The 25,689-nt window shown below is 27.1% G+C and overlaps 2 protein-coding genes across 3 annotated transcripts in view; one reads left to right on the forward strand and one right to left on the reverse strand.

The window, feature by feature from the left end:
- On the reverse strand, positions 1-17,692 carry LOC107447455 (protein FAM110B). Of its 2 annotated transcripts, none has more exons than XM_043042476.2 (5): positions 17,568-17,692; positions 16,607-16,702; positions 11,814-11,971; positions 5,902-7,181; positions 1-1,293 (listed from the first exon to the last, which is right to left on the reverse strand). In XM_043042476.2, the coding sequence occupies exons 3-4, from the start codon at positions 11,929-11,931 to the stop codon at positions 5,944-5,946; spliced, it is 1,356 nt and encodes a 451-aa protein (XP_042898410.1). In that variant the 5' UTR covers positions 11,932-11,971; positions 16,607-16,702; positions 17,568-17,692; the 3' UTR covers positions 1-1,293; positions 5,902-5,943. The 2 variants fall into 2 exon arrangements, with proteins under 2 accessions (XP_042898410.1, XP_042898411.1); XM_043042477.2 differs by having other exon boundaries at positions 17,328-17,590.
- LOC107447466 (TATA box-binding protein-like 1) overlaps positions 17,631-25,689 on the forward strand; it is a 22,615-nt gene continuing 14,556 nt past the window's right edge. The window contains exons 1-2 of the mRNA XM_016062395.3: positions 17,631-18,364; positions 23,869-23,951. Coding sequence (XP_015917881.1) covers positions 17,942-18,364; positions 23,869-23,951 — 506 coding nt within the window. The 5' untranslated portion in view covers positions 17,631-17,941. The remainder of the gene's footprint in view (positions 18,365-23,868; positions 23,952-25,689) is intronic.

Below are 25,689 nucleotides of genomic sequence, written 5' to 3' on the forward strand. Positions count from 1 at the left end.
AGTGTAAACTATTTTTAATGCAATATAATTAATGAATACAGGTTACATGTATTTAATAAGCAAATAAGTAATACTGCAATAATAATGTCATCAATCATTTAGCTTTCAAAATGCACCCTAAGATTATTAACATATTTTAAATAAATTATGTACATTAATAATTCAAAGGTTGGTAAATAAACCAAACTTAATTCTGAGTCAATTATTATTTTCTTGAGACATTACAATAAACAATTAGATAAGAATTGAGATGATACATACATTTCACTTTTATTAAAATATTATTAGTCGTTTTAAATATAAACTCTAGATTGTTGATGTAATTTAAAAACAAAATTATGATTGCAAAACAAACACAAAAAATACATAAATCGTCACAAAAATGTTATTAACTATTAGAATTCCAAAATATTATTCAGGCGCATTTAAAATTCGGTTGAAATGAGCAACATATTAAAAGATAAAAAGAATGGAAAATTAAAAAAAAGGAGAAAAACTATTATGGAAAATTTTTGTGTAGCTAAAAGTAACAAATAATTCCAAAAAATTTTGGAATTTAAATCATTTGGAAATTAAAATCATGCCCAATAATAAATTAATTCTATTAAATTCATACATTTAATGTCTAATTCAAATATAATTAATTTAAAATGACTGTAACATGTAATAAATGTAACAAATACATATAAAATCATTAATTGAGCTTGATTTACTACTTATTGATTTCTATTTTCTTTATCAACATATTCCAATTAAAAACTCACAGTATTAATAAAAGAGTAAACTTTTAATTTAACATAACTAACTCCCAATCAAATATTACTATAGTGACCAGTATAGTATAATAATGCTATTAAATCAAGTACTTTTGGCTCTGAATGAAATTAAAATTCAAAATATTGCTTTATATTGCTTTTAGAAAAAAGTTCTAACGAAATACGTTGAAAATGATATGCAGGAAGTTACTAAAACAAGCAACAATCATAAATATGAAAATAGTTATGGAAGAAAATATAAAAAGGATTAACAGGGGAAGAGTAAATTTATGATCATTAAATGGAGAATGTTAATTTAAAACACCATGCATTATTGATAAAGGGCCTTTACAAAAGACATTTGCATTAAGTACATGTGTCGAATAACACATTTATCACAAAAAATGAGCAATGATCTTAGTAATTCTGCACCTGGCAGAACAATGAAAATTTTGTGCATCCACTTAAAATATGAAACAGTTTTTGGTGTAAGGCATTAGGTCTTCTTAGTAGCCAGCAAATGAAGCACCAAATGAACCTAGAATAAAAAAAAAAACTTTATAAGATCAAATACAAAAGCATGAAAGATAAATTAAAATTTAAATATCATTAAATGAGAAAAAAAAGATTATTATAAAGATAAGGACTCTATAAGTAATATGAGGATTGAGAAACTTAAAGCCTAAGGGTTGTATGTGCAGTGTGCAAAATATACTTGAGAAATGAAAATGTTACTTTTTTTCTACATTAAAAAAAAAACATTTAAAGTTATATTTTGTTAAATAATCTTAAAAATTGTTTTTAGATAAACAAGTTTTGTATTTAAGCGAAATTTTTTTTTTAAAAAATTAGCTTCAGTTCGCATGATACAGTAAAATGTTTAGAAAGTAAATTTAACATTATTGGATATATTCTTTTGTCTGCACTCCTGATTATTCAGGCCTTTATATTCCAGAATACAACAGGTTAGGCAAAATTTAAATTTATTGAAAAAAAAAAGAGTAAGTTTATTCAGACAAAGAGCATTTCTGTGGCAGATTTTTAGCTTAAAACATCCACACTAATTAATCACAATATTTGAGGTTAGATCCTTGCCCCATTACAACTTTTTTAAACAATGAAACTGAATAATTTAATTTTTTATAAAAAAAACTCCATTAAATTATTAATAAAACAATAGATAAAGTAGATTATTTATATAATAAATTAATTAAATCAGCAATAAATTTTATTTAATTACATTACTTATTATTTATTTAATAGTTTTAATTTATTTAAATATAAAACTGCATCGGCACCATTACATTCAAACTAAGAAAATTTCACTTGTAAGTAAATTAAGGTTCCTACTCTATTTTTTAAACTAAAAATAAAAATCTTCTAAGACTTTATAAGTTTTAGGTATTTAAAAAAAGTTATGTAATATATAACATTTCAAAAGAAGCTCAATCCTAAGGCAGCAATTAAAACATGGGTATAAACATGTCAAGGGCATACATATATCAAAGGTTACTATTCCGTAGGGTTTATACGTAATTTTTAGAAAAAGAGTTTCCTCTGATTTTCTTCAGCAACAATTCTAAAGAATAATGCTTACAACAACACAGTACTTCCGTTAAAGAAGCACTAAAATAATAGTAATAGACAAAAAACACTAATAAAATCAAAAACGTGAGAAAAATGAAAAATATATGCACTCCTAATAAAAAATAATCACTATTATTTTGTCATACTATTTGTTTGTATTATACTAAATATATAACTACGCTACATATTAATAAACCTATAAATAAAACTCACGAGTTTAAATATTTGTCAGCATTTTAAAGAATTTTAAGCAAAGATTGCTTATCAGTAATCATCTACAAATCTTGAAAAAATGCTTATACCTTAGTTAATAAAATAAATAAAAATTCTCAATATTAAAGCAATAATTGCATTCTAAATTCAAACATTACAGCAAGTAAATTTTAATAAAGTTTAAATAAGTTTCCCTTAATCAAAAATTGGCGTATTAGCAGAAATGACATCGCGACACATCGACATTGGAGCAATTTTTGAAAAGGGGGTTCAAGTAAACAATTTTGTCGTTATTTAAAAAAAAAAAAAAACATTTCCTTAAAAAATGTTCAATTGTGCATAGTTTCGTTGTTGATCTAAAAAGAATTCAGTTGATATTGAAACAAAACCTCACTATACAAAAGTAAGAATTTTATTTTCAAAGGGAAATAAGCTTTCTAAGGATTCCTTCCTTCCTTCATGGTGTGACAAACCAGGAAGAAGCTTTTCTTTCTCAAGAAGCCTTTTTCAGGCCAACCTGCTATTGTTTTCTAATTCTTGGGCCCTAAGAATAAGAGATCTTTTTCAAGGACATTAGAAATAGAATTTACTACTCAAGTTCTGTGTTTGATAGCTAAAACATTAAATAAAAAAAAAAAAAATTGAAAAGAAAAGAATTCTACAGCAATATTCCAGAGATTAATTCCAGGCTGAAATTTTTAAAGCAAAAAGGCGACATGTCCACTGATTTGAAGTTAAAAAAAAAATTAAATGCAGAATTTAATAATTAAAAATAAATATCAAAATTGGTCAACAAAATCTGCACAATAAGAGAAAATATATATAGATGGACTGAAAACGTATGCTTAAAAAAGAAAATTATCATAAATAATTTTACTAAAATCAAAAAACATTAACTTCAGTGTTTTCACTACAGCGCGAGAATGTCGCATTTTTTTTTCTTTTCTCGCATTAAACAATGATTACCGTGAGGAATTTGCGCATTCTATAAACCAATTTCAAAATTCCCGAATTTCTCGCATTTTGAAAAAAATTTATTATTGCGCCATTTAGAATAAAATCGTTTCACTTTTCTTAATGGATCTTTCATTATTTTCAACATCTGCCCCATTATCTAGCTTCCCTATTTACCAGTATTGTTTAGAACCTTTAAGAACATCAGAACACCTTCCCTCCGAACCTCTTTCTGAACTTATTTTCTGCAACCACGTGCTTACCGTAGGTAAGGTTTCTTCATGTAAGACGTTAAAATTTTCTGCGCATTAATGTAAGATGGACAAACACGTTGTAAAGGCAATATCTTCTACTACGAAATGGACACATGAAAATGAAACAAATGTGGCTAGAAACGATCAAAACGAAACAAATACTCATTTGAGCAACCTAATGAGAATAGCTGATGAAAAAGTAGCTGTAGAACATTTTCCATATGATGATGCAGCAAAAATATTCAATGCTTTAAAAATTAGAAGATGTTAAAAATGCATTATAATTAAAGAAATGANCACTACAGTGCGAGAATCTCGCATATCTTTTTCTTTTCTCGCATTAAACAATGATTACTGCAAGGAATTTGCGCATTCTATAAACCAATTTCAAAATTCCCGAATTTCTCGCATTTTGAAAAAAATTTCTTATTGCGCCATTTAGAATAAAATCCGTTTCACTTTTCTTAATGGATCTTTCATTATTTTCAACATCTGCCCCATTATCTAGCTTCCCTATTTACCAGCATTGTTTAGAACCTTTAAGAACATCAGAACACCTTCCCTCCGAACCACGGAACCTCTTTCTGAACTCATTTCTCTGCAACCACGTGCTTACCGTAGGTAAGGTTTCTTCATGTAAGACGTTAAAAATTTTTGCGCATTAATGTAAGATGGACAAATACGTTGTAAAGGCAATATCTTCTACTACGAAATGGACACATAAAAATGAAACAAATGTGGGTAGAAACGATCAAAACGAAACAAATACTCATTTGAGCAACCTAATGAGAATAGCTGATGAAAAAGTAGCTGTAGAACATTTTCCATATGATGATGCAGCAAAAATATTCAATGTTTTAAAAATGAGAAGATGTTAAAAATGCATTATAATTAAAGAAATGATTTTTCTCAAGTCTCTTTGCGTTTTTTTTTTTTTTTTTTTTAATTTTTAGAAATCTTACTTAGCTTTTTGAAATCTCACCCTGTTTTTGAGAAAGGGTGAGAAATTCTCACCAATTTTTTTTTTCTATGATGAAAACACTGAACTTTTCATTATAAGATAGATAAGAATAGCTCACTCTTTAATTTACATAAGAAATATTGGTTAAAAAAAAAAAATCTGATTTTTCCTATATTAAGGCCTAGAGTGCTAACACTATTCCCATTTAAAGTAGAGAAACTTAGAAGAATGGGAATAGTGCTAGACACTGAAAATAACACTTTTTTCATGTGTCATAATAATATTGTATTTAAAAAATTTTAATTTTAAGAGCCATTGGGAAATTAATAATAATAATTGCTGAACAAAAGAGATTGATTAAACCACCTCGCATAAAAATAAAATTGTTATGAATTAAATGTGTCGAAAATGAGCTTTCAAATGAGCAATAGGCAATTCGCTTGTCAAAATACAATTATAAAAAATATAGAGATTTTAAAAACAATATGAAATGGCCTTAACTGCTGAAAAGTCTTTGACATTCCAGCGAGAGGTGCCATAAATCGAGCAAGTTGAAATAAAACAATTTAAGGTCATGATTTGAGTTTTGCTAGTAGCAAGATGATCATAGGTTTTTAAAATCCATAGCATGGAAACATAGGGAAATAACACAAATTTGATTCAAATATTATGATTGGCCATAATACATTTGTATTTTTGTTTAAAATTTTAACCTAAATATCAAAATATAGTATGCTGTACTTTCTCCTTGAACTGGACTAAGCTTTATGATATCAAATGATTATATATTATGATGAAATTATTTTTCAAGTATAACTTAATAGAAGTTAAAGTAAAGGTAAAAGAAATACTAACTATTATTTTTCATAAATAATGCCAGATAATTTATAACAAGAAACTCGTGTCGCATCACTATATAGAATGTACAAACATTATCAATGAAGGAATGAAAAATTATGCAAAACTTTGTTAAATCAGTTAAAAGAAGAAATAAAAAACCGCTTTTAAAAAAGGGAAGTTTTAAGATTTGGTATACAAATCTTTATCACAATATCATAAACTCCGATCACTGTATTAAAAATAAATATATCAGGAACGAGTTCGATAATCATTTACAATTAAAAAATTATCAAATGTATAAAAATATAAAATAAAGAGTGAATAAACAAATGCTAACCTTATGAAAGACATGGAAAAAAACATAATTATGTACAAGTAGTCACGATTCATATGCAGCTTTCCTACAATTATACAACCATTTGATAACACGGGCATTCTTTTCAACTATAGAAGTTTCCAAGGGTCCATGAATTCTAAGATCATGATTTCGGAGGCCTTCCTTTGGTACATCTGCTATAGAATCATCACTGCAGACACTTGATCTTACTTCATTTGAATCAACTGAACTTATACTTTCAAAAAAGCATGGGGGACTAGAAACTAGTGATGGTGATGTGATATGATGCCAAGCAGTAGCATCAAGTCCCATTGTATCGAAAAACCTTTCTATTTCTGCAGATGTGTAATTATTTCTACGAGGAAAATATTCCGAAGACCTTTTAGTGTATCTATGAGAAACATCCGATTTAGAGCGGCTCACAGGCCTTCTAAGTGGACTTGAAGGCGAATAGTAAGGGGTAAGGTGTAAAACTCCTGTTCCGTTGGAAAACCTTCTGGGTTCTTGATAAGAATCAGTAACATCCAGATCAGGCTCAGTTTTAATTACAGGTACAGCATTCCACTTTGGAACAGCATACGTAACAGATTCACAACTTTCAGGAGCAAGTACTTTAATAGAATTACCAACTGTTGATAAACTGGAGCAAGGAATTTGAGCATTACATGGTGACAAATCTGGCATGCTTTTATGAATACAACAGTCTGGCGAAAGGTCTTGTTGAACCCAACAACTTTTTCTAACAGGATCAGAATAACCCCTTCTCACTTTAGGTACTTCGGAAATTCTACAGACTTTGGGCGTCACTTCTGCTTGAGCAGTACCAAAGTTAACAGAGTCTTGTGAAACAGAAATGTTCTCTCTAGAACCTGACACAATAAGGCGTTTGAGCTGTGACTCAATATCGATAAGAACTTCAATTCTGTGATGCCTACCTCCTTGGCTAGCAAAAGAATGCTTGCGAGTTATTTGAGACTCTCTAGATTCAGAATGTGACTTAGCTCTGGCCCGTAAAGTAGGAGGTGACTTATTAGTTTGAGAAGACTGAGGTTGGAGTCTTAAATATGAAACTTTTACTTCATCAGATGTATTAAAAGCTTTCACACAATCAGGTGGAACTTTTGGAGGTGGTTGTTTAAATAATATGTCTAACTGAGGGCCAGTGCTAATGCAGAGATGTGAACTACTTTTAAATTCCTGCTTTGTGTCCAGCACACGTTCCGATTTCACATAATTAGCTTTGCTTTCTTCCAACCTTTCAACAGCACTTCTTCTATTAGCTAAAGAGAATAAATACTTTTTAATATATTGTTAATTAAAAATATATATAAAAAATTTAGATACACTACATGTGTGATGAGAAATTACTGGTAAAAGCACTAATGTTTCAATTTAGTTAATAAGTCATACACTTTTCATCTATTTGCTTCACAAATGAAAAAAAAAAAAAAATGCAAAATATGGATCAAATTATTTTAGTCTCTACTATGATTTCAAAGTTAGTGCCCAATAGCTTTAGATGTTGGCTTTACATGCAAAATAATTTGAACTAACATACTTTTAATTTGCAAAAGGAAGCCATTATTATTAAATAAAGAGCCTCACTTCAAAAATTTTATTATTTTGCATATAAAAATGCTTGACTAAGTTGTTCTAACTGCAATTGTTAAGAACACAACCAGAACATAAAATATACTGATATAATTTTTATAAATTAATCAAGAACACATTCCATAAGTATTATTGCTTATTTCATTGAAATTTAAATTAACTTCACATAACAAGTTAACTTTACTTACATATTGATCTATAAAAAAAATTAATTACATAAGGTTAAACAATCTTTTGTTCTTTTTCACACATTTTTATCTATTATATTTTAATTTTAGGGGACCAATTACAAAATATCTAATTTAATTTATTCAGAATTTGATTAGAGGATGATAATTTGATTTAAAATCTTATTTATCAAACCACAAAAAAAATTAATTAAACCGAAAGTTTAAAAAAAAAATAATCTGAAATTATAAGGAGCAATTGGAGACTATAAGAAATGACAAGTTTAATTCTTAACATACTTCCAACAAAGTTGGAAAAAATTATAATGATAAAAAAACTGACTTTTTTAAAAAAAAATTTTTTTTTACATTTACCAACCAAATCCTCTGTTATAATGTGTTAATAATACTTACCTAATAATATCAAAAAAAATTTTACAACTTAAATTTTTACTAAAATGGTTAAAATTATTATTTAATAAAATCTTAGTTAATTTTTAGAAGCTCAACTTCTTAATGAACGTTAAAGATTGAGAGACAATTTTTCAATTCGATAACTAAAGAAGAATAAATTAGTTAAGAACAGAAACCATTACTGAAAAAAAATTATTTTAAGTTACTCTGTGAAAAACAAGCCAACATAAAACTGAATGGGAATAATTAAAGCACATTTCTTAAACACATATTAAGAGCAAATTATTTTACATGCATTCAACAGAAAATTATTTAAGTTTCATGCCTCTCTTATCAATGCAGTTCCTTTTTTTTAGAAATTCTATTTTAAAATATAATAATTTACATCATTTCTTAATAAAAAACGTTCCATCATTTCTTAATAAAAAACCTTTATTATTAATGAAATCAGACTTATGAAAAAAGTTATATCTTAAAGAATTTATTTATCAATTATACTGCATAAATAATATTTTACACTTAAATCAATATTTTTTTTAAAAAAAAGTTCAGTTTGTTTAAATTAAGATTATTTAAAAAACATCACAACTGATTTCAATGAATGGTTTTTTTTCTCAAAAAAAAAAAAAAAAAAAAAAAAAAAAAAAAAAAAAAAAAAAAAAAAAAAAAAAAAAAATTTTTTTTTTTTTTTTTTTTTTTTTTTTTTTTTTTNAAAAAAAGAAAGAAAAAGAATTTAAGTTATTTAAATTGTAATTTTAATCAAGATTTAAATCATGCCAACAGACTTTCAATATTTACACCAATAAATAATGTATGTTTCACTAAAAATGAAAAATTAAGTGCCTATTTATTCAATGCAATGCCTAAAAGTATTATACACATACACACATTAAGTCTAACTTGTTTATAATAGAGAATGTAATTGTTAAAAAAATTGTCTTGGTAAATATTAGTAGACAAAAATTGTTTAAAATAAAAACTATATTATAAAAATATGAAGTAGAAAATGTAAAAAATTTCTACAGTGCACAAAAAAAAAAAAAAAAAAAAAAAAATAAAAAAAAAAAAAAAAAAAAACCCACCCTGAATAACATTTGATCTAATGATCATATCATTGTTCTAGGATTCAATCTTAATGGTTCTAAAGGATGATCTTAAATACATTAATTAATTAGTACAGACAATATTTTAAATTATGAAATCAGGCACAAAAATGTTCTATCTCTGAATAAATGTACCTTTATTTTGACGAATTTGGATTTATGACTGCTAAAATATAGGGGGTGGCTGTAATCTCTAAGTATGATCCCAATATTTTGGTCCGTAGAGCGGTTTAAAGTTTTAACCCCTTAATGTTAATTTTACTTTTTATGTATTTCACTATACCTTTTTAGGAAAATATATTTTTTTTTACACACAATTACTTAATTCGTTTAACCAAAGATAATTGCATGCAAAATATAACTTACATAAAATTTTGAGTTGTAAGCTGTACAAATTTTAACATCATTTTAAATGGCAAAATACAAAATTTCAGGCAAATCGGTTAAATAGTTCTTGAGAAGAGTGAATTCTTAAAAAGCCATATTTTTAAAATTTGATTTTTTAGGAACTATTGACCAATTTCGCACAAATTTTGGGTTTTGTGATTAAAAATTGTGTTCTTTAAAATTATGGAAAAATTTGCATACCTTACTATTCAACATTTTTTGACTAAAAAAATAATGAAAAATAACAAATACCTACTAAAAATTAAATTTTGTATGGAATTATCTCTGAATAAAGATATTTTTTAATTTTGCGCAAAAATGTTGCAATTTGTTTAAAAAGTTCTCAAGATACAGTGAAATATGCAAAAAGTAAAATCAACATTAAGATGGTCAAACTTTGGACCACTCTCCAGACCAAACTATTGGGACCAAATTTCACAGATTGCGGCTATCCCTTATATTTTGGTGGACAGAAATCTGAATCCATTGAAAAGGTATGTTTATTCTGAGCAAGTACATTTTTCTTTTCTTTCTGATTTTGTAACTTAAAATATTGTCTGCACAAATTGATTAGCATGTATGAGGTCACCCCCTTGAGCATGAAGATCCAAATATTAAATCAAAAGTTATTCAGGGTGGTCCGTTTATTTTTTTTTTGCACACAGTACAATAACTAAAATTTTTTTGAACCTCTGCTACTGTACACCTTATAAAATGTATTGCATAAAATAGATTATTATTAACATCTATTGATTCCAGAAAAGTTAGCTGTTTTTTGGTAAAATACATGATTCTTTCACATTACTGGCAGATTCTATAAAAATATCAACTCATTAAAGCTCATACAGGCATTTGAATAATAGAGCAGCAATAGATATAGATCAATCATTTGTTAATTTAAATTATGCTTATAACTATAAAATTCTATCTAGGCTTTTTAACATTGAACATTTAAAATTTCATTGTTTAACGCAGGGTCTCCTTAAATCAGGTATTATGTTAAATAAATTTAGTTACATATAAATTTATATATAGTTACAATCTGCGTCAATCAATAGCTAGAGAAAGAAACATTCTATAGCTTAAAAAAATATTGAACATGCTGTTGCTTATAGCAGATATTTTTTTTTAACATTAGAAACTTTAAACAAATTACATATTCTTTATTTAATCCATGTTAAGCAGGTTACAGATATAGTTTTAAATTGGCAAATAGCTATGCAGCAATGAAATATATATTACCTGCAAAATAAATATATAAGATTAATAAATAAAAAACAAAGTTATTTCCGAATTAGAGATTAAAAGCAGCAATTAAGGTATAAGTGTGTAGAAAAATTAAAGAAGTAAATCAAATTATAAGAACTATGAAATTATCAATTTTTAAGCTTTAAATTAAGTTTAAAATTAGATGTACTCTATCAGCATGTCTATGATATTGTATATTCAAATTAAGATTACTGACTAAAATACATATTTTAAATTTTTTAAATATCTGATTAAGAAATTACTGTTACAGGGTGCGTAGCCAAATCTTTCAAGAAAAAATAAGCACCTTTGAAGTACTTTATAAGCACTCAAAAATTATTTTAAAGCACTATATACATAAGCATAATGCAAAATAATTTTCAAAGACTTTACATGATCATGATAAAATAACTAGTTTCTAACAAAGAATTCTTTTCTTGATTATATTAGCCATTATAAAATGATCAAGAGATTTTTCGGTTCGATATCAGAGGGTGGAAAATGAAGTCTGAAATTGAGAATATCTGGCAAAATGCAGCAGAGTTGCACATTAGAGTATAATAATCTCATTGAACCCAGCTAAGTAGAAGGTCATACGGACTCGCAAGTATTTCATCAAACATGTAAACTGATTGGCGCTTTCATACACTATGGACCGACGGTATGATATGGTTGAATGAATTGTAAAAACGTTGAATAGAGCATTATAAAAAGCACACTTATACATAATATGCGTCAAAAATTGACAAGGTAAAGAAAAAAATTTCATTTTCGAAAACGGAAAAATTAAGCACTTTTTAAAAAAACTCAATAAAAAAAAGCACATTTAAGAGCTTTTAAATAACGAAAATCAAAAATAAGCACCGTTAATCACTTTTTAAAAACGCTACATTCCATGTGTTACTATTTATTGCTTTTTTAATTTATTAGTCAAAGCAAAACATAATAATTTACCTAGTTTAAAATCATGCAATACACTCACCTGCATTTTGCTGTCGCATACTAGAACGACGAACTACATTAGGACTTTTAGAAACAGTTTTTATTTGATGCTGATTCTTGCAGCTGCTAGGAAAGCAGGCTTGTATAGAAGTTGCCATCCTTGAGAAGACACTGGCTTTTACTTAGTTTGAAGTCATTCTGCAGATTTTAAAAGCAATATTTAAAAAATTAAAAAAAAAAAAAGACAGTATATGCAACAAAAATTTGTAACTAGATACAACAAAAAATTAATGTCGACTGTAAGCAGAAAGTTAAAAAAAATCTTGTTTTGTTAATAAAAACAATTTCCTTATAAATTAATTAAAATTTTGATCTGAAAGAAAATGCAGGAGATAAATGCTGATTTCAGCTTCAAGCTCTAATTTGATTCAAGATTCATTTGATTGTTCAGTAAAATGTTTGACAAAGAAACAGAACAGGTCAATTTAATTTACTTTTTTCCCCATTTAATATTTGTTTTTTCCACTTAACATTCATAACTTCATTTATAGTTATACTTCGCTTTAAAGTATCAATTATTTAGGGATGAGGGTAAAAATGTTTAAATAGAAACATATCAATTCATTTTTTTTAAACATTGAATTAAAATTATATTTATTTCAGTATTATTTCATGCAACATCTATCCCCTTTCAATAGTTTTACCTTGGCCATAGTTGGACTCAAAATTGTCTCAATATGGATCCCATATGAGCATGCACCCAGGAACCAACTTTGGGATGTCTAGATTTTTTTAAATATTGGTCCTATATAGGGCCAATATTGACCTATATTGGCTAAATAATGAATATAAAACATCGGGTGAATCGGGCAATTCCATATAGGGCCATAATCGGAAAATAATGACCCTTTAAACCTTTATTGAGCCCAGATGTGTGAATATTGGTTCGATGATGGCCCAAGTAAATATTGCTTCTAGGGTCCATATAAAAAAATTTTAAGAGCTGTTGTTGTTATGAGTGTTCAATTTTGTTTTACAATTTGTCTGATGTGTGAAAATTATAAGACTCAATTTTGAATACTGATGTAGAAAAATTTACAGAGAGTATAATAAAAAATTTACGTGTAATAATCAGTTCCATAATTATAAACTAAAACTGGTAAACTAAGAGTAAGAAATGCCATGCCACCTGCTTTGCAGTACTAAAAATTAATGTTTTGACAGTCTAAAAAGGCAATTTTTATTTGTAAACTTAATAAAAAAAAATTTCTTCGAAATTCCAATTTGTTTGCAAATTTCTTCTTACTTTAAACAATGACTATATATAATTTTATTTTATAACCGTCGTTAAACAACCACCTAATTTTAAGTTTACGACTATTAATGTTCAACTCCGTAGCCTTGTAATTTTCAACCCAATCCAGAAGACAAGGGGATTCCTGGATCAAGTAATAAGAGAAATATGCCTTCGTGGAGGACTGTTTAATGGAACTAACCTGCATTTGCAATACATGAAAAATTACAAAAACCTCCCATGGTTACCCTGACAGGAAGAGGAATCTAAGGCATGAAGCGCCTATCACCGAGGATATTTTACGTCAGCACTGCCATCACTGGGATTAGAACGCGGATTACCTCTTTGGGAGACGATTGCTCGATTACCTGAGCCACTATTGCTCCCTTATATACTTTGTTGCAAATAGAAATAAAAAAGAAAATGTATTTATTTCTTAAATTTTTTTATATTAACACTCTTTCTTATTTGTTTCAAATGAAGGTAGAGGCATAGCTAGGGGCAAATTCAGATTTTCCACATCTTATAATATAGTGTATGACTTAAAAAGGGGTGCTTGGGACCCTTTTAAGTTGTAAGTAATCAAAAACTAAAATTAACTGCACTTGGCATTGATTTTTTTTCTTCTTAAATTTAAAATTTAACACTGAATAAGATTCCATAATTTTATAATGATTTTTAAGATACCATAACTCTTTAAGTGTTCGTTATAATCACTTTAAAATTTAACAGTGTATGATACTAATGTAATTTTTATTACCCTTATATGATTGTACTTATAGTTTTATATTGAATGAGAAGTGTTTTTTCGAAAGACATTTTTCACTCAACATATTGCCAATTTGTTAAAAATAATTTAAAAAAAACAAACCTATTTTCAAAACAAACTATAGTATTAATAGACATCCTATTCAATTTTTCGGTAAATCAAATGCAAATTTTAAGAAGATATTATGAGGCCAGCAATTGGCAAATAAAACTGGTTATATTAAATAGTGAAAAGCATTTTACCCTGAAATTCATTTTTAATTACATGAATTCGGAGTACCCTTCTTGCCCCCACTAGCTACACCACTGAATGAAAGTAAAAAGGAAAGAGTTGCGATGAAATAACTAAGGATTATCACAATTGATAACTTTTCACTCATTAAAGTAAACTAATAAAAATAGTTTTCACAGTATTATAAAGAATCAAATTTTATGCTCAGATGTAACTATATGCTGACTCTGAAATCTATGACTCCATAGACGAAAAAATTAGGTTTGCATATTACTGATAATAATTAACCTCATTGGTGGTTAAATATAAAGTTGCAGTCTTCTTGTCAGAGATAAAAGATGTGAAATGTTAGCGTAGCGTAGTAATAAGTACCGAAAAAATTATCAAGATCCTTTTGTATTTACAATAAAATTGGCATAAATAAAGTGAGTCAAAAAGTGATGTATTTAATTGCGTGATGTGAAATTTAAATGTCGCAACAGCATATAAAAAATATCAGAACTTGCAAATCCTCAATCTGGGTTTAAAATAAATCAAAGTAAAAAGCAACAAAAACTGTATTAACGTTTAAAAACAACAAGCAACATAAAAGGGCCCTCAATGCAAAAATATATTCTAACAGAAGGAAAACCAGCTTAACCCACCAGATTTCTTCCTATACTTTATTCTTCCTTAATTATTTGATTGGCGGTATGATCAACTCTGCCCCTCTAGCGGTAAGCCAATCACATTTATTATTAATGCTTTTAAATATGACTATTTTAGTTATGATTATTAAATATTATGTTTAATTATTACATTTAACTTAATAACAATGCGTAAAAATAATGAATTAGAAGTATATAAAATAGTTTAACAAGGAGTGATTTAACTCCCAACAATGATGACAACAGTACAATTGTTTCAATTTATCAAGATATTACAGTAAAAAACCTATAATAGATAATGAAGAATGAAAACAGTTTAATAATAGAACAGTACTACAATAAGATCAAGCCAAATTATCTTCAAAGTCTTATTAATGACCCTTTTTATGTAGAAACACCAGTTCCCTATAATAAAATGGTAGTGATAATATAAACTTCATGAAATTGAGGATCACAAACTTATAAGTTAAGATATTTAGAAAGGAAGAGACTTATACATATTTTACATATCGATCCTGCAAGGTTTGTACTAATTTTTTTAAAGTGTAGTTATTACAAAAGAAAGATAACCCATTTATCAAAATCAGACATTTCTTAAAGATCATAGCGCATCAAATACACTAAAAATCATACAGGGAAAGCTTAAAAAAAGTTATGTAGCATTATCTAGGATGCGTAATTCTCCACAAAGAAAAATTAGAAAAAAATAATAATAATAACAAAATAGAACACAATCAAGATTTATTTAGGCAGAATTTACCAAACTTAAAATGAAAAAATTACATTGCTAATTTTCCTTGATGCAAGTGTTGGATCAATTTGAATAAAAAATTTGATTTCAAATGTAACTTTTTCTATACTTTGAATTTCTTTGTTTTGTCTGACAAAAGAAAAGATCTTTATAAATGGTCATATTAATAGATGGATAAATAGGTAGAGAATTTGTTTGCCAAATAACAGAGATGATTTTTTTTTTTTTTATCTGGGTGACAACATTTTCCTTCTTTTATCTAAAGTCAAATTTTCTTTTTAATCATTGAAACATCATGTGAAGTGCAAATCTATATTATTTCACATAGAATTTTATAATTTGTAAAAATTTAAATTATTTGAAGTGATTTATATTATTTTAAATAGAGACTTTTTTTTAGTAAAAAATTACCCAAGCACTTGGAAGCCTTGGGTCTTTCGGACCCTTAGTTTCCGGAGACCTGAAGAACCACTAAAAAAAATATTTCAATTAGACCCACTGATATTTTTCCTCCGACAAACCTAATAATCTTATAACATTGATTTATATGGTAAAACTACACTTTTTTATTATAGGATTTAATAACTCAAAATTTTTAACTTTTATTTTGACACACATACTTCAGAAAAGGCCAAAGAAATATATAATTCCGAAATATATAATCCAATATCGCTTATTAATTCAACGGTAAAGTTTACAACAGTACAATGTTAATTTATGTGTTAATTTATAAACAAATGTTAATTTATGAACAAATGTTAATTTATGAATTAATGTTAATTTATGAACAAATGTTAATTTATAAACTCGGACAAATATTAATAGAATATGCACATAAAAACTTTCTTTTGACAAAAAATCAATTAATGTTACACCTTACACTACTCTGTCATTTGTATCCATCGCACAAGGGATCTATGGAATTCATACGTTTTCTGCTATCAAAAACCATTTTTTACTAACTTGTAAAACAAAATCTGGATGATAGCATTCAAATAAATAAAAATAATTAATCAACTAACACCACAAATTGTTTGTATTCCTTATATGTCAAAATAAAACCTCTAATTTACCTCACAGAAGAAAAAAACAACTTAATACATATATTTTATTGAATCGATAAACTATTACAATTACTTACGATCTGAGTGTTTAGAAGTTTTCAGGAAAAATAGAGATTCCTGATTTGTATCACATAAGTAACCAACCAGAACATACTGCCAATTTCTCATTTTCCCTATAAGAAAAAAGAATTGGTCAAAAAATACGAATTAAAAGTATAAATTGGACAATTAACAACAACAAAAATTAAAGTTTTTGTACAACAACTTTACAGACGTAAATGAAAATTTGAACATCTGTTTCTAACTCGAGGGCGACGACATTGTATGAATCGATATTTTTGATGACGGTAAATTAAGATACATTTATGAAGAAAACATATCAAAATCGTATTATACAACAGTTTTAGCAATCATTACGCTTTAATATATAACTCAAAATCTTGATAGTTATTCTACAGGAATATTATTTTAATCTTTCGCTTTGCTTTCATGTGGAAAGCGCCAGTTGGAGAAGAAGGTCAGAGTTAAAGAAGTACAAAAAATCATAACAAATTAAGTACTTGATTAGGTTGAAAAGGAAAAATAAGAACAGTCAACCATTAACATACAACATAACATGTAAATAAATTATAATTACAACTTTAAAGTTTCGCTTTAAATTTACTTCACCCTTAGCATTCAACTAGCCAGAAGTAAAATTTTAAATAGATATTATTTATAAATGGATTCAATGTTAATAATAATTCGACATTAATTAAGATTTTAATTACATGATAACAAAATAAGAAATGTACTTGCCAATCACAAAATATACTTTTCGGTAACATTACTGGCCATTTAAGTTAGTAATAGCAAGAGTAAAATCGTCTGCTTTTTAGAGTAACGTATATGCTCTACATACTTCTTTTATAAGTAGGTATTTAAAATAAATCTAAAATTTTAAACTAAGAAAGCATTGTTAATTAGTAAGCATTTTACTTTACTATTCCGGAGTATCTTTAAAATTACGAAAAAATAATAATAAATAAAACATTCGACCTGGCGCATGCGCATACTGTCTTAAATCATTTTTTTTCACTTCCTTTCTGTTTCCATTCTCATATCCCAAGATTCTTCAGACTGTGGGCAACAGTCGCAACAAGCATTCGCTTTATATGTACTGGGATCGTGACTGCTGTTGTTGAATGAAATCAATGTGCTTGTGTTTGTGCTTTAAAATTTCTCAATTTGTGCATTTTTTTATTTTTGCCCGAACAAAAAAGTCAATTAAGACTGAAAGATACTTTTTAGGGCTATCTATATTATTTTTAACACTCAAAGGCGAGTTTTAATTAACCCATTGTTACTTGCACAACTCTCACTTGCCGATTAAAATCAAGGTGATCAGCCCTTAGGCATCCTCTTAGCTGAGAATGTCTTCTTATGGTGGTGAAAATGGATTTTATTATGGCAATCATTACCTCACAATGTGTGTAGAACCACAGACATTAAATGTTGATACTTTAAACAATGTTGCTGCTGCGAAACGTGAAGATAGCAGTGCTAATGCAATCATCGGTTCTCACTACCAAGAAAAACGGAAAAATGATCCTTGTATCGTTACTCTATCAACTGCACAAACGCAATCTAATGCAAATCAAGATGCATTTGTCCGAAATGAAGACGAAAGTGATACCAATAAACTAGTAGTAATGGAAACAGAAGAGGACAATACACAACCAGAACTTGATATAATAGTCAATAATGTTGTTGCTATATTTAATGTGAGATGTCACTTAAATCTACGACAAATTGCATTAAATGGAGCCAATGTCGAGTATAGAAGAGAGAAAAATGTAAGAAATTATGAAATATTTATAATTTAAAGATAGAGAAAAAACTAAAAGGGTTGCACTTTTAAAATATCATAATTTGATACTTAAGTTTTCTTGATAAATACCTTATTTAAAGGTCAATTATTAATGTATGCACTTAACAGTACCTGAAAGCTAAATTTATTTTATTATAGTTTCTTATTTTAAATGTACTGAATTATTGCTGAGTCACATTAAAAAATAAGTATTCAAAAGAATCTATTAAATCTGTTTCATTAGTAAATCAAGCTTCCATTATCCTTAAATGTCAATCTAATCTCACTCATTTAGTCATTTCTCTCTATATATTGAATACCTAGTGCATGATTCTATGTACAATATATGTATATTGTTTTTTTTTTTTTTAAGGTTTCTTTATGTGCTTTTTTTATGTAATTCTAATACATTTCAAATAGTTTTTACATGCCTCTTTCTATTTTAACTCAATTGTTAACTCTCATAACCATATTGAAAAACTCTTCAAAGTTCTTAATACCTTGAGAATCATTCTCACTATTTCAAAATATCATGACCTCATGGAGGAAACTATGCTATGGAAAATATGCATGTATGTGAAGTGAACTAGGTACTTTAAAAAAGGTCCCTAAAACTATAATTAGCATATGTATTATTCATAGTACCTTTTTCTTAAAATACAGCTGAAGCAGAAACTTCTAATTATTGATCAGTTAGATCTTAGCCATAATTTGTAGAAACCCCCGTTGTAATTTTAGCAAAATGTCAGATTGATAATTAAATCTGACTACGTGTGCTGCTAAATCCTGGTTAGATGTTTGACTTGTTGAATTTGAAATCGACCTAAACTAACAACTGTCAAATCTATAAAAAAGACATCTGCACTAGTTTCAGATTATTGGTTGCATTTTTGTATAAAATAGGACATAAAACTGTACCTATCATTAAAAAATATATCCTAATTACTAATGTATTTTATAAATGTTTTTTAATTGTTGAATTTATGAATAATGGCTAATCTCTATTTTGTAAAGAAACATTGTTATGCACCATTGTCCATTCAAGTGTGGTTTTATTCTGAAATCTGTTGCTATATTAATATTCTGCAGCTACAAGGAATTTTTTAAACTTAAGTCTTTCACTAATTGTGTACAAAGCTATATGCTTTCGCTTAGAGAGTTTAATACAGTAAAACCTTGCTATAACAATATTTTTGAGACGAAATAAATATATTGTTGTAGAGGAATATGTTGTTATATCGAGGGCCTACATACTTTGGGGACACAATAAGATTTTTTTAAATTTTAATGTTATATATGTATTAACTATAATTGCATATATTAATTTGCAGATAGGTTAACTATGGTTAAATATTAAAAACAATCAAGATAAAATGAGATAACAAACAAACCTGAAAACCGTTTCTATTGAAAATAATCCGATATTTTTGTTTGTTTATTCATTCTTCTGACTGTTAAGTCAACCAACAAGTATGCATTGCGTTCAAAGTACGAAAATGTTCTTCGTTTGTGAATGGTGACACCCACCCTCAACGGAAAAAATTCTCTCTCGGGTGTTAATTTGATGCTTGTGGCTATTTGTCACTCATGATCAGCTTTTAACATAAGGGAAATAAAATCGGATAGGAATGTTACACCCGTGACTTCTTAAGAGATAAGGGAAGCAATTCTAAGAATGAAAGCTTTTGGGGTGATCAACAGTGAGTCTTTTCTTGCAAAAAAAAAAAAATATGGGAAAATGCAAAAGATGATAAAATAAGATTTTTTTACATTATTTGAAAATCATTAATAAATGGAGAAATTAAGGTTGAAATTTGGAGAAAAAAATTGTTTACAGGGGTTTATTGCTTATGAAAATATCGTAATATTGAGAGGATAATAACATTAATTCATATGGAAGTTCGTTGGGACCACGAAACATCGTAATAGAGGAAGTTATTGTTGTATTGGATATCATAGTAGTGAGAGTTCACTGCACTACTAAGCATAAATGCTGGTAATGAATCTGAATGATAGTAACATTTGTGCTTTGTAGTTTATATTGGGCGATATTACGTTGCAATATCTGTTCACTGGCGAATAGCAATATATTGTAAATAAGTTTTGTCACTATTGAAAATTAATCAAAACTTTGCTGTCTTATTGGAATGGGGTTATCATAAAAACAACTAATGGTATTCAAAGCTGAAATAGAAAAAAGGAAAAATTGATCTCAATTCTTGAAAGAAAATTTTAAAGCTGAACATCTCAGTCTTCCAATTATTGTATAAAAGCGTTAATAAAAGAAACCCAACGTTCGAACAATGGAATGTTTGGCAAAAGGACTGAATAATGACGGAATATTCGTTACATCCCTACCGTTCATATTGACTACTATCACCAAAATGTCAAAAGATTTTAATGCTTGAATAAAAAATTCAAAAATGAATTGTGTTTAACCCAGGGTGGCTTCCAAGTATATGCCCTTTGAGTTGGTGCTCTGTAATAATTTTTTTAATTTCTGTACCACTGTCATACTGTTGCCAAAATGTGGCTATTATTTTTCTAGAGATACCAATACTGAAATCTTCCCTTCAATTGTATCATTATAATTGCAACTATTTTCAACAAATTATTTTAGTAAAATTGCTCTTACTTTTCTCGATTCAACATTAATACTAAAAATTCCTGTTATTTCACGATATGTCTGAATTTCTATATTTGAATGTGTGAAAAATAAAAACAAATTAAAACTTCATTACTTGATTATAGTAAGAACATCATGAGTATTATATGTGTTCAAAATAATGTTAAATGTAAATAACACAATGATACAAGATATAATGCATTCCAACCTTGTAAAAGAAAGAAAAAAAGAACCAACATAGAGTTACAATCTGGTTATTACAGGAATAAAGCTTCTTTATTGTAATAAATTACATATTCAAGCAACGAAATGCTATAAAATATTAAAAGTAATTTCATGGAGCCACAATTTTCGTGACCTTTGATTAAATATAATTGTAGTCTTTTCTTTGAAAGATTGGTCATTAAGATTATAATTGTTAATTAAGAGAAGAGATATCAGAGTAACTATTTTAACTTATACAACCTTTTACAGAGATATCAGAGTAACTATTTTTACTTATACAACTTTTCACAGAGATATCGGAGTAACTATTTTTACTTATACAACCTTTTACGGAGATATCAGAGTAACTATTTTTACTTACACAACTTTTTACAGAGATATCAACTTGCTCCGTGCAGTTGATAAATATTTTCTAAATGGTAGTTTTTTAATGTACAATAACAATGCTTAGTTTAGTAAATTTGATTTATAGGATTTTTACTAGCCGCTACTTCTGAATGATTCAAAGGCTTATATGATATGCCATTTTGTTACTGTTAAGCCGTGTTGAGCCTTTTAAAAAGTTGGCAAAATTTACTGAAAATCTGCAAATTTTAGTTTGTAATTCTCTACATGTTTTGTCGAACCTGTTGCAGTTTGCATCGCTGCTTTTAATTCTTTATTTTAAACTCGAATTAAAAATTTTGGTAGAGTTTTGGGGCCTCGTTTCTTATGAAAAATAATTATAAATTGTGATTAATTTTGTACTAACTTACTTAATTTTGTAATAACCTACTTTTATGTAGTATTTTAAAAAAATCTGTAGTTCAATATAATATTATACAGACTGAGTCGGAGAAATGATTTCTTTGCAAGTGGCATAACCATGATCAAGACTACTTCTCTTTAAGATGTAACGAATATTCAGCCACTATTAGATATTCGGCCCTTATGTTGAATATTTATCAAAGTATTACTTGGAAAACTATTTTTCGACAAAGTTTTTTTCTGGGGGTAAATTCAAATAGATTTGATAAAGAATAAACTAAAATCATGTTTTTACTATTCATTATTAGAAGTTGTTTTTACATGTATTTGTCAAGTTCTAATTAAGTTAATTTATGTTCTGAACGACAAATAGAAAAGTGAAATTTGAGGAATTGAAACTAGATGATTTTCTACTGAACCATGAGTTTTGTAATGCTGATTTTTTAAAATTATATTCAGGCAAAGCAATTATGTTGTTTTTTCAACACTTAAGGTTTTCAATATTGGAAACATTTTTTGATTTGTTTAATTTTTTGCTTGTTTTTCTGTATTTACCAGTGGCATAAAAAACTGTGATTCTCAACTTGAATGCTATATTTCAGAACTGAGAATAAAATTTCCTCCCCCGCTTCTCTTTGCTTTTTTTGGTAACTTTTCTTCATCCTTTATGTTATGACAGCATTTTTTTTAGAGCGCTTTTAATGAACATTATTCTTTGATGATTGTTTTTTTCTAAGAATATGGCAATGTGAAAGAGTTAAATTGAGATATTTCGCATTAAATCTTTCATTTAAAAATTAAGAACTGTTTTTGTTTTGGCTTCTATGTAGCTTTTTCTTTTTAAGAAACGTATGTTTTTATAAAAACGGTTTTATTATGCTGCAACAATTAAGAAGGTTTCTATTAGACTTAAAACATTACTTTTTCTTGAAAATACAACAATTGGAAAATAGATGTTTAGCTTTAAAATTTTCTTTCAAAAATTAATATCAATTTTTATTTTTTCTGTTTTGTTTCTGCATCTAATCTTTTTCATGGACGATTTTAAGGTAGCGCTGCATTTTTAAAAGAGTTTTTGATTGTGTTTTTTTTCTGTTTTAACGCTTTATGAATAATTTTTTCTGGGAAATATTATTTTTAGCATTTAAGTTTTGTTTTGAGAATTAAGACAGTATTTTTTTCTATTCCTCTCTTTGTTCAACTTTAAAACTTTAGTTTTTTTTAAATAATAGTCAGTTTTTTATTTATCTTAAATATTTCTATGTATCTTAATATCTAATTAGCTTTATTATTGTAAAAATTTTTGTTAGTTTTTTTCTCTCTCCTTTATCCTGTACCAATAATACAGCTAAGCTTTGATTACACTCCTACTTTTCTATATTATCATTTACATACTCATTTTTGTTATGATATCTAGACTTTAAGGTAAATTTTTATTTATTTAAAAATATTGACTTTCTCGTAAAAGCCAATAAAAAAAAATTAAAAATCAGTCTGTTTATTATGAAGTGTAAAATAGCTTTTAAAAGAGAAACATTTCAAAATTTTGCATTTAAGATAAAATCTTTACTATTGTATTTTATTTATAAGCTCCTTGTTATTTGCATGTTGTTAAATACTTGCAAAAAATTAATAAATTTTTTTCTTGATTTGGATTAAGCCCGGTTCTGGTTTTTTGTGTTGTTAATTTGTCATTATCTTTAATGGGTTTACTAATATTGCATTTTCCTAAAAAAAAACTTATCAGACATATTTAAAAATTAAAGTTTTCTTTACTTTCAAAAGTGCTAAATAAATGAATCAGTGTGTATATGTTATTAGTAAACGATTTTTATTCATTCATGGTCGTTAGCTGATTATTGTTAAAATGTTAAATATATATGAATTTTCAGGTGGTCAACATGAAACTGAGAAAGCCAAGAGTAACAGCTAAAATCTTTTCATCCGGCAAAGTTACCTGCACTGGAGCTACAAGGTAAAATATATTTTTAAACTTGCATTTTATTTTTAAACCTTTCATTATATTGTTATGGCCTCTTTTTTTTTTCTCTCTCTGACAGATATAAAAACTAATTTGTTAAATTAAGAAGAAGCTAAATGTAATAAGATGTGCAATCTTTTAATTCTTGTTTCTAAAACGGGAATTTAAAATGTCGGAACTTGTAATAAGCACGATTGGTAATTTTATTATTTTAAATCCTAATTTATTTTTTAAAAAAATTGCTTATTTTTAATATGAGTTATGTTTTTTATGGTTTAAAACCTTTCATCATACCTGACCAATATACAATACTTTAAAAATAAAAATTTATCTGATAGTTCAATAGGATTTGTCTATTTTTATCGATACTTATCATCATTTTAAACAGTAAATTAATATGTATGTATATAAGTTACTTCAGCTATATGCTTTTTGGTTTTTGACATACTGGTTTTGTGTACAGTAAAAACTATAAAAAAGTAGTACATGTTAAAAACTTGCCAACAATGATTAAAATTGTCATCTAAATTTTTAATTGATTTGTTGTTATCTTTGAAAAGGATTGAATTTTCCACTTTTATCTAGATAAACTTTTTTTTTGGTTCAACCAATTTTGCTATTATCTAATTTCTTTTTTAACAATCAGTTTTATATTTCTCTTTTTTTAACAGGACCCTGACCGCCCCTTCCTTAAATAGAATTTGGGCAACAACTCAATTTAATATTGTGTAACTATCTGCACTAGTTATTTAACATGTTTAGGCAAAAATAATAATAAAAAAAGGTTAATTCTTTTTTTTAATTGCTAGAAAATTCTTTTACATTCTCTCTCTCTCTCAGAATTTTAATTTATGAAGATGGCTTTTAAACAATAACATGCAATTTACTTGAGTCTTTAAGAATAGTTGTATTTTTAAAGAATTTTTTCTCCTGATGTATAAATTTTAATTTAATAAAACTGAAATTCTGGGTTAAGGATATTTTTAAGATCACTTTTGTAAATTGTCAGTTTTGTGTTGCCACTTGATGAAAATAATCATTTGGTGAAGAAAAAAAAGTATCAAAGCTGTACATTTTAAGGAAGTAATCTTAGGTTAATGTTTTTGTGAAATGACTGAAAATATCTCTGAAAAGGGGATAATCATTTGAGAAGAGAAATTTAAGTTTTAACATTTTTAAAAATATTTAAAAAAGTAATAGAAAGATTGCATTAGTTAAAATGTAAATTAAATGATGACGCTATATATTTATACCACAATAAAGCATCCTTAAATTTTCGTAATTCCACTGAGCAAAGACATGTTTTTAAAAAAGATAATTTTATGCTATTTAATCTATAACTTGACACTAATTATATTTTACACATTTGCAAGCACTATTAACTGTTACTTATATGTTAGTATAAATTATTACTTTTGGTAATTTTCATTTTTCAGTAATGGCAAGTAAATAAACATGATGCACTCCCTACCCTAAGTTAAAATTAATAGGAACTCATTCACGGGAAAAAAATATACTATAAAAAAAAATTAACAGGAACCCCTCCAAAAAAAAAACGCACTTTTATTATTACTTAATATTGCATTTTGTGCTATAAACCTTGCAGATATGAAATGAAAATTTTTTAAAATTAAATCTATTAGAATTTACTTTGAGTAGTCTTGAATTCGAGCCTTCTCGCTCCCATGGTCACTGTTTGTTATGTTAACCTATTGTTGCAGCTCTGTATTTT

Source organism: Parasteatoda tepidariorum, chromosome 4 (genome assembly GCF_043381705.1).
Source record: "Parasteatoda tepidariorum isolate YZ-2023 chromosome 4, CAS_Ptep_4.0, whole genome shotgun sequence".
Classification (NCBI taxonomy): domain Eukaryota; kingdom Metazoa; phylum Arthropoda; class Arachnida; order Araneae; family Theridiidae; genus Parasteatoda; species Parasteatoda tepidariorum.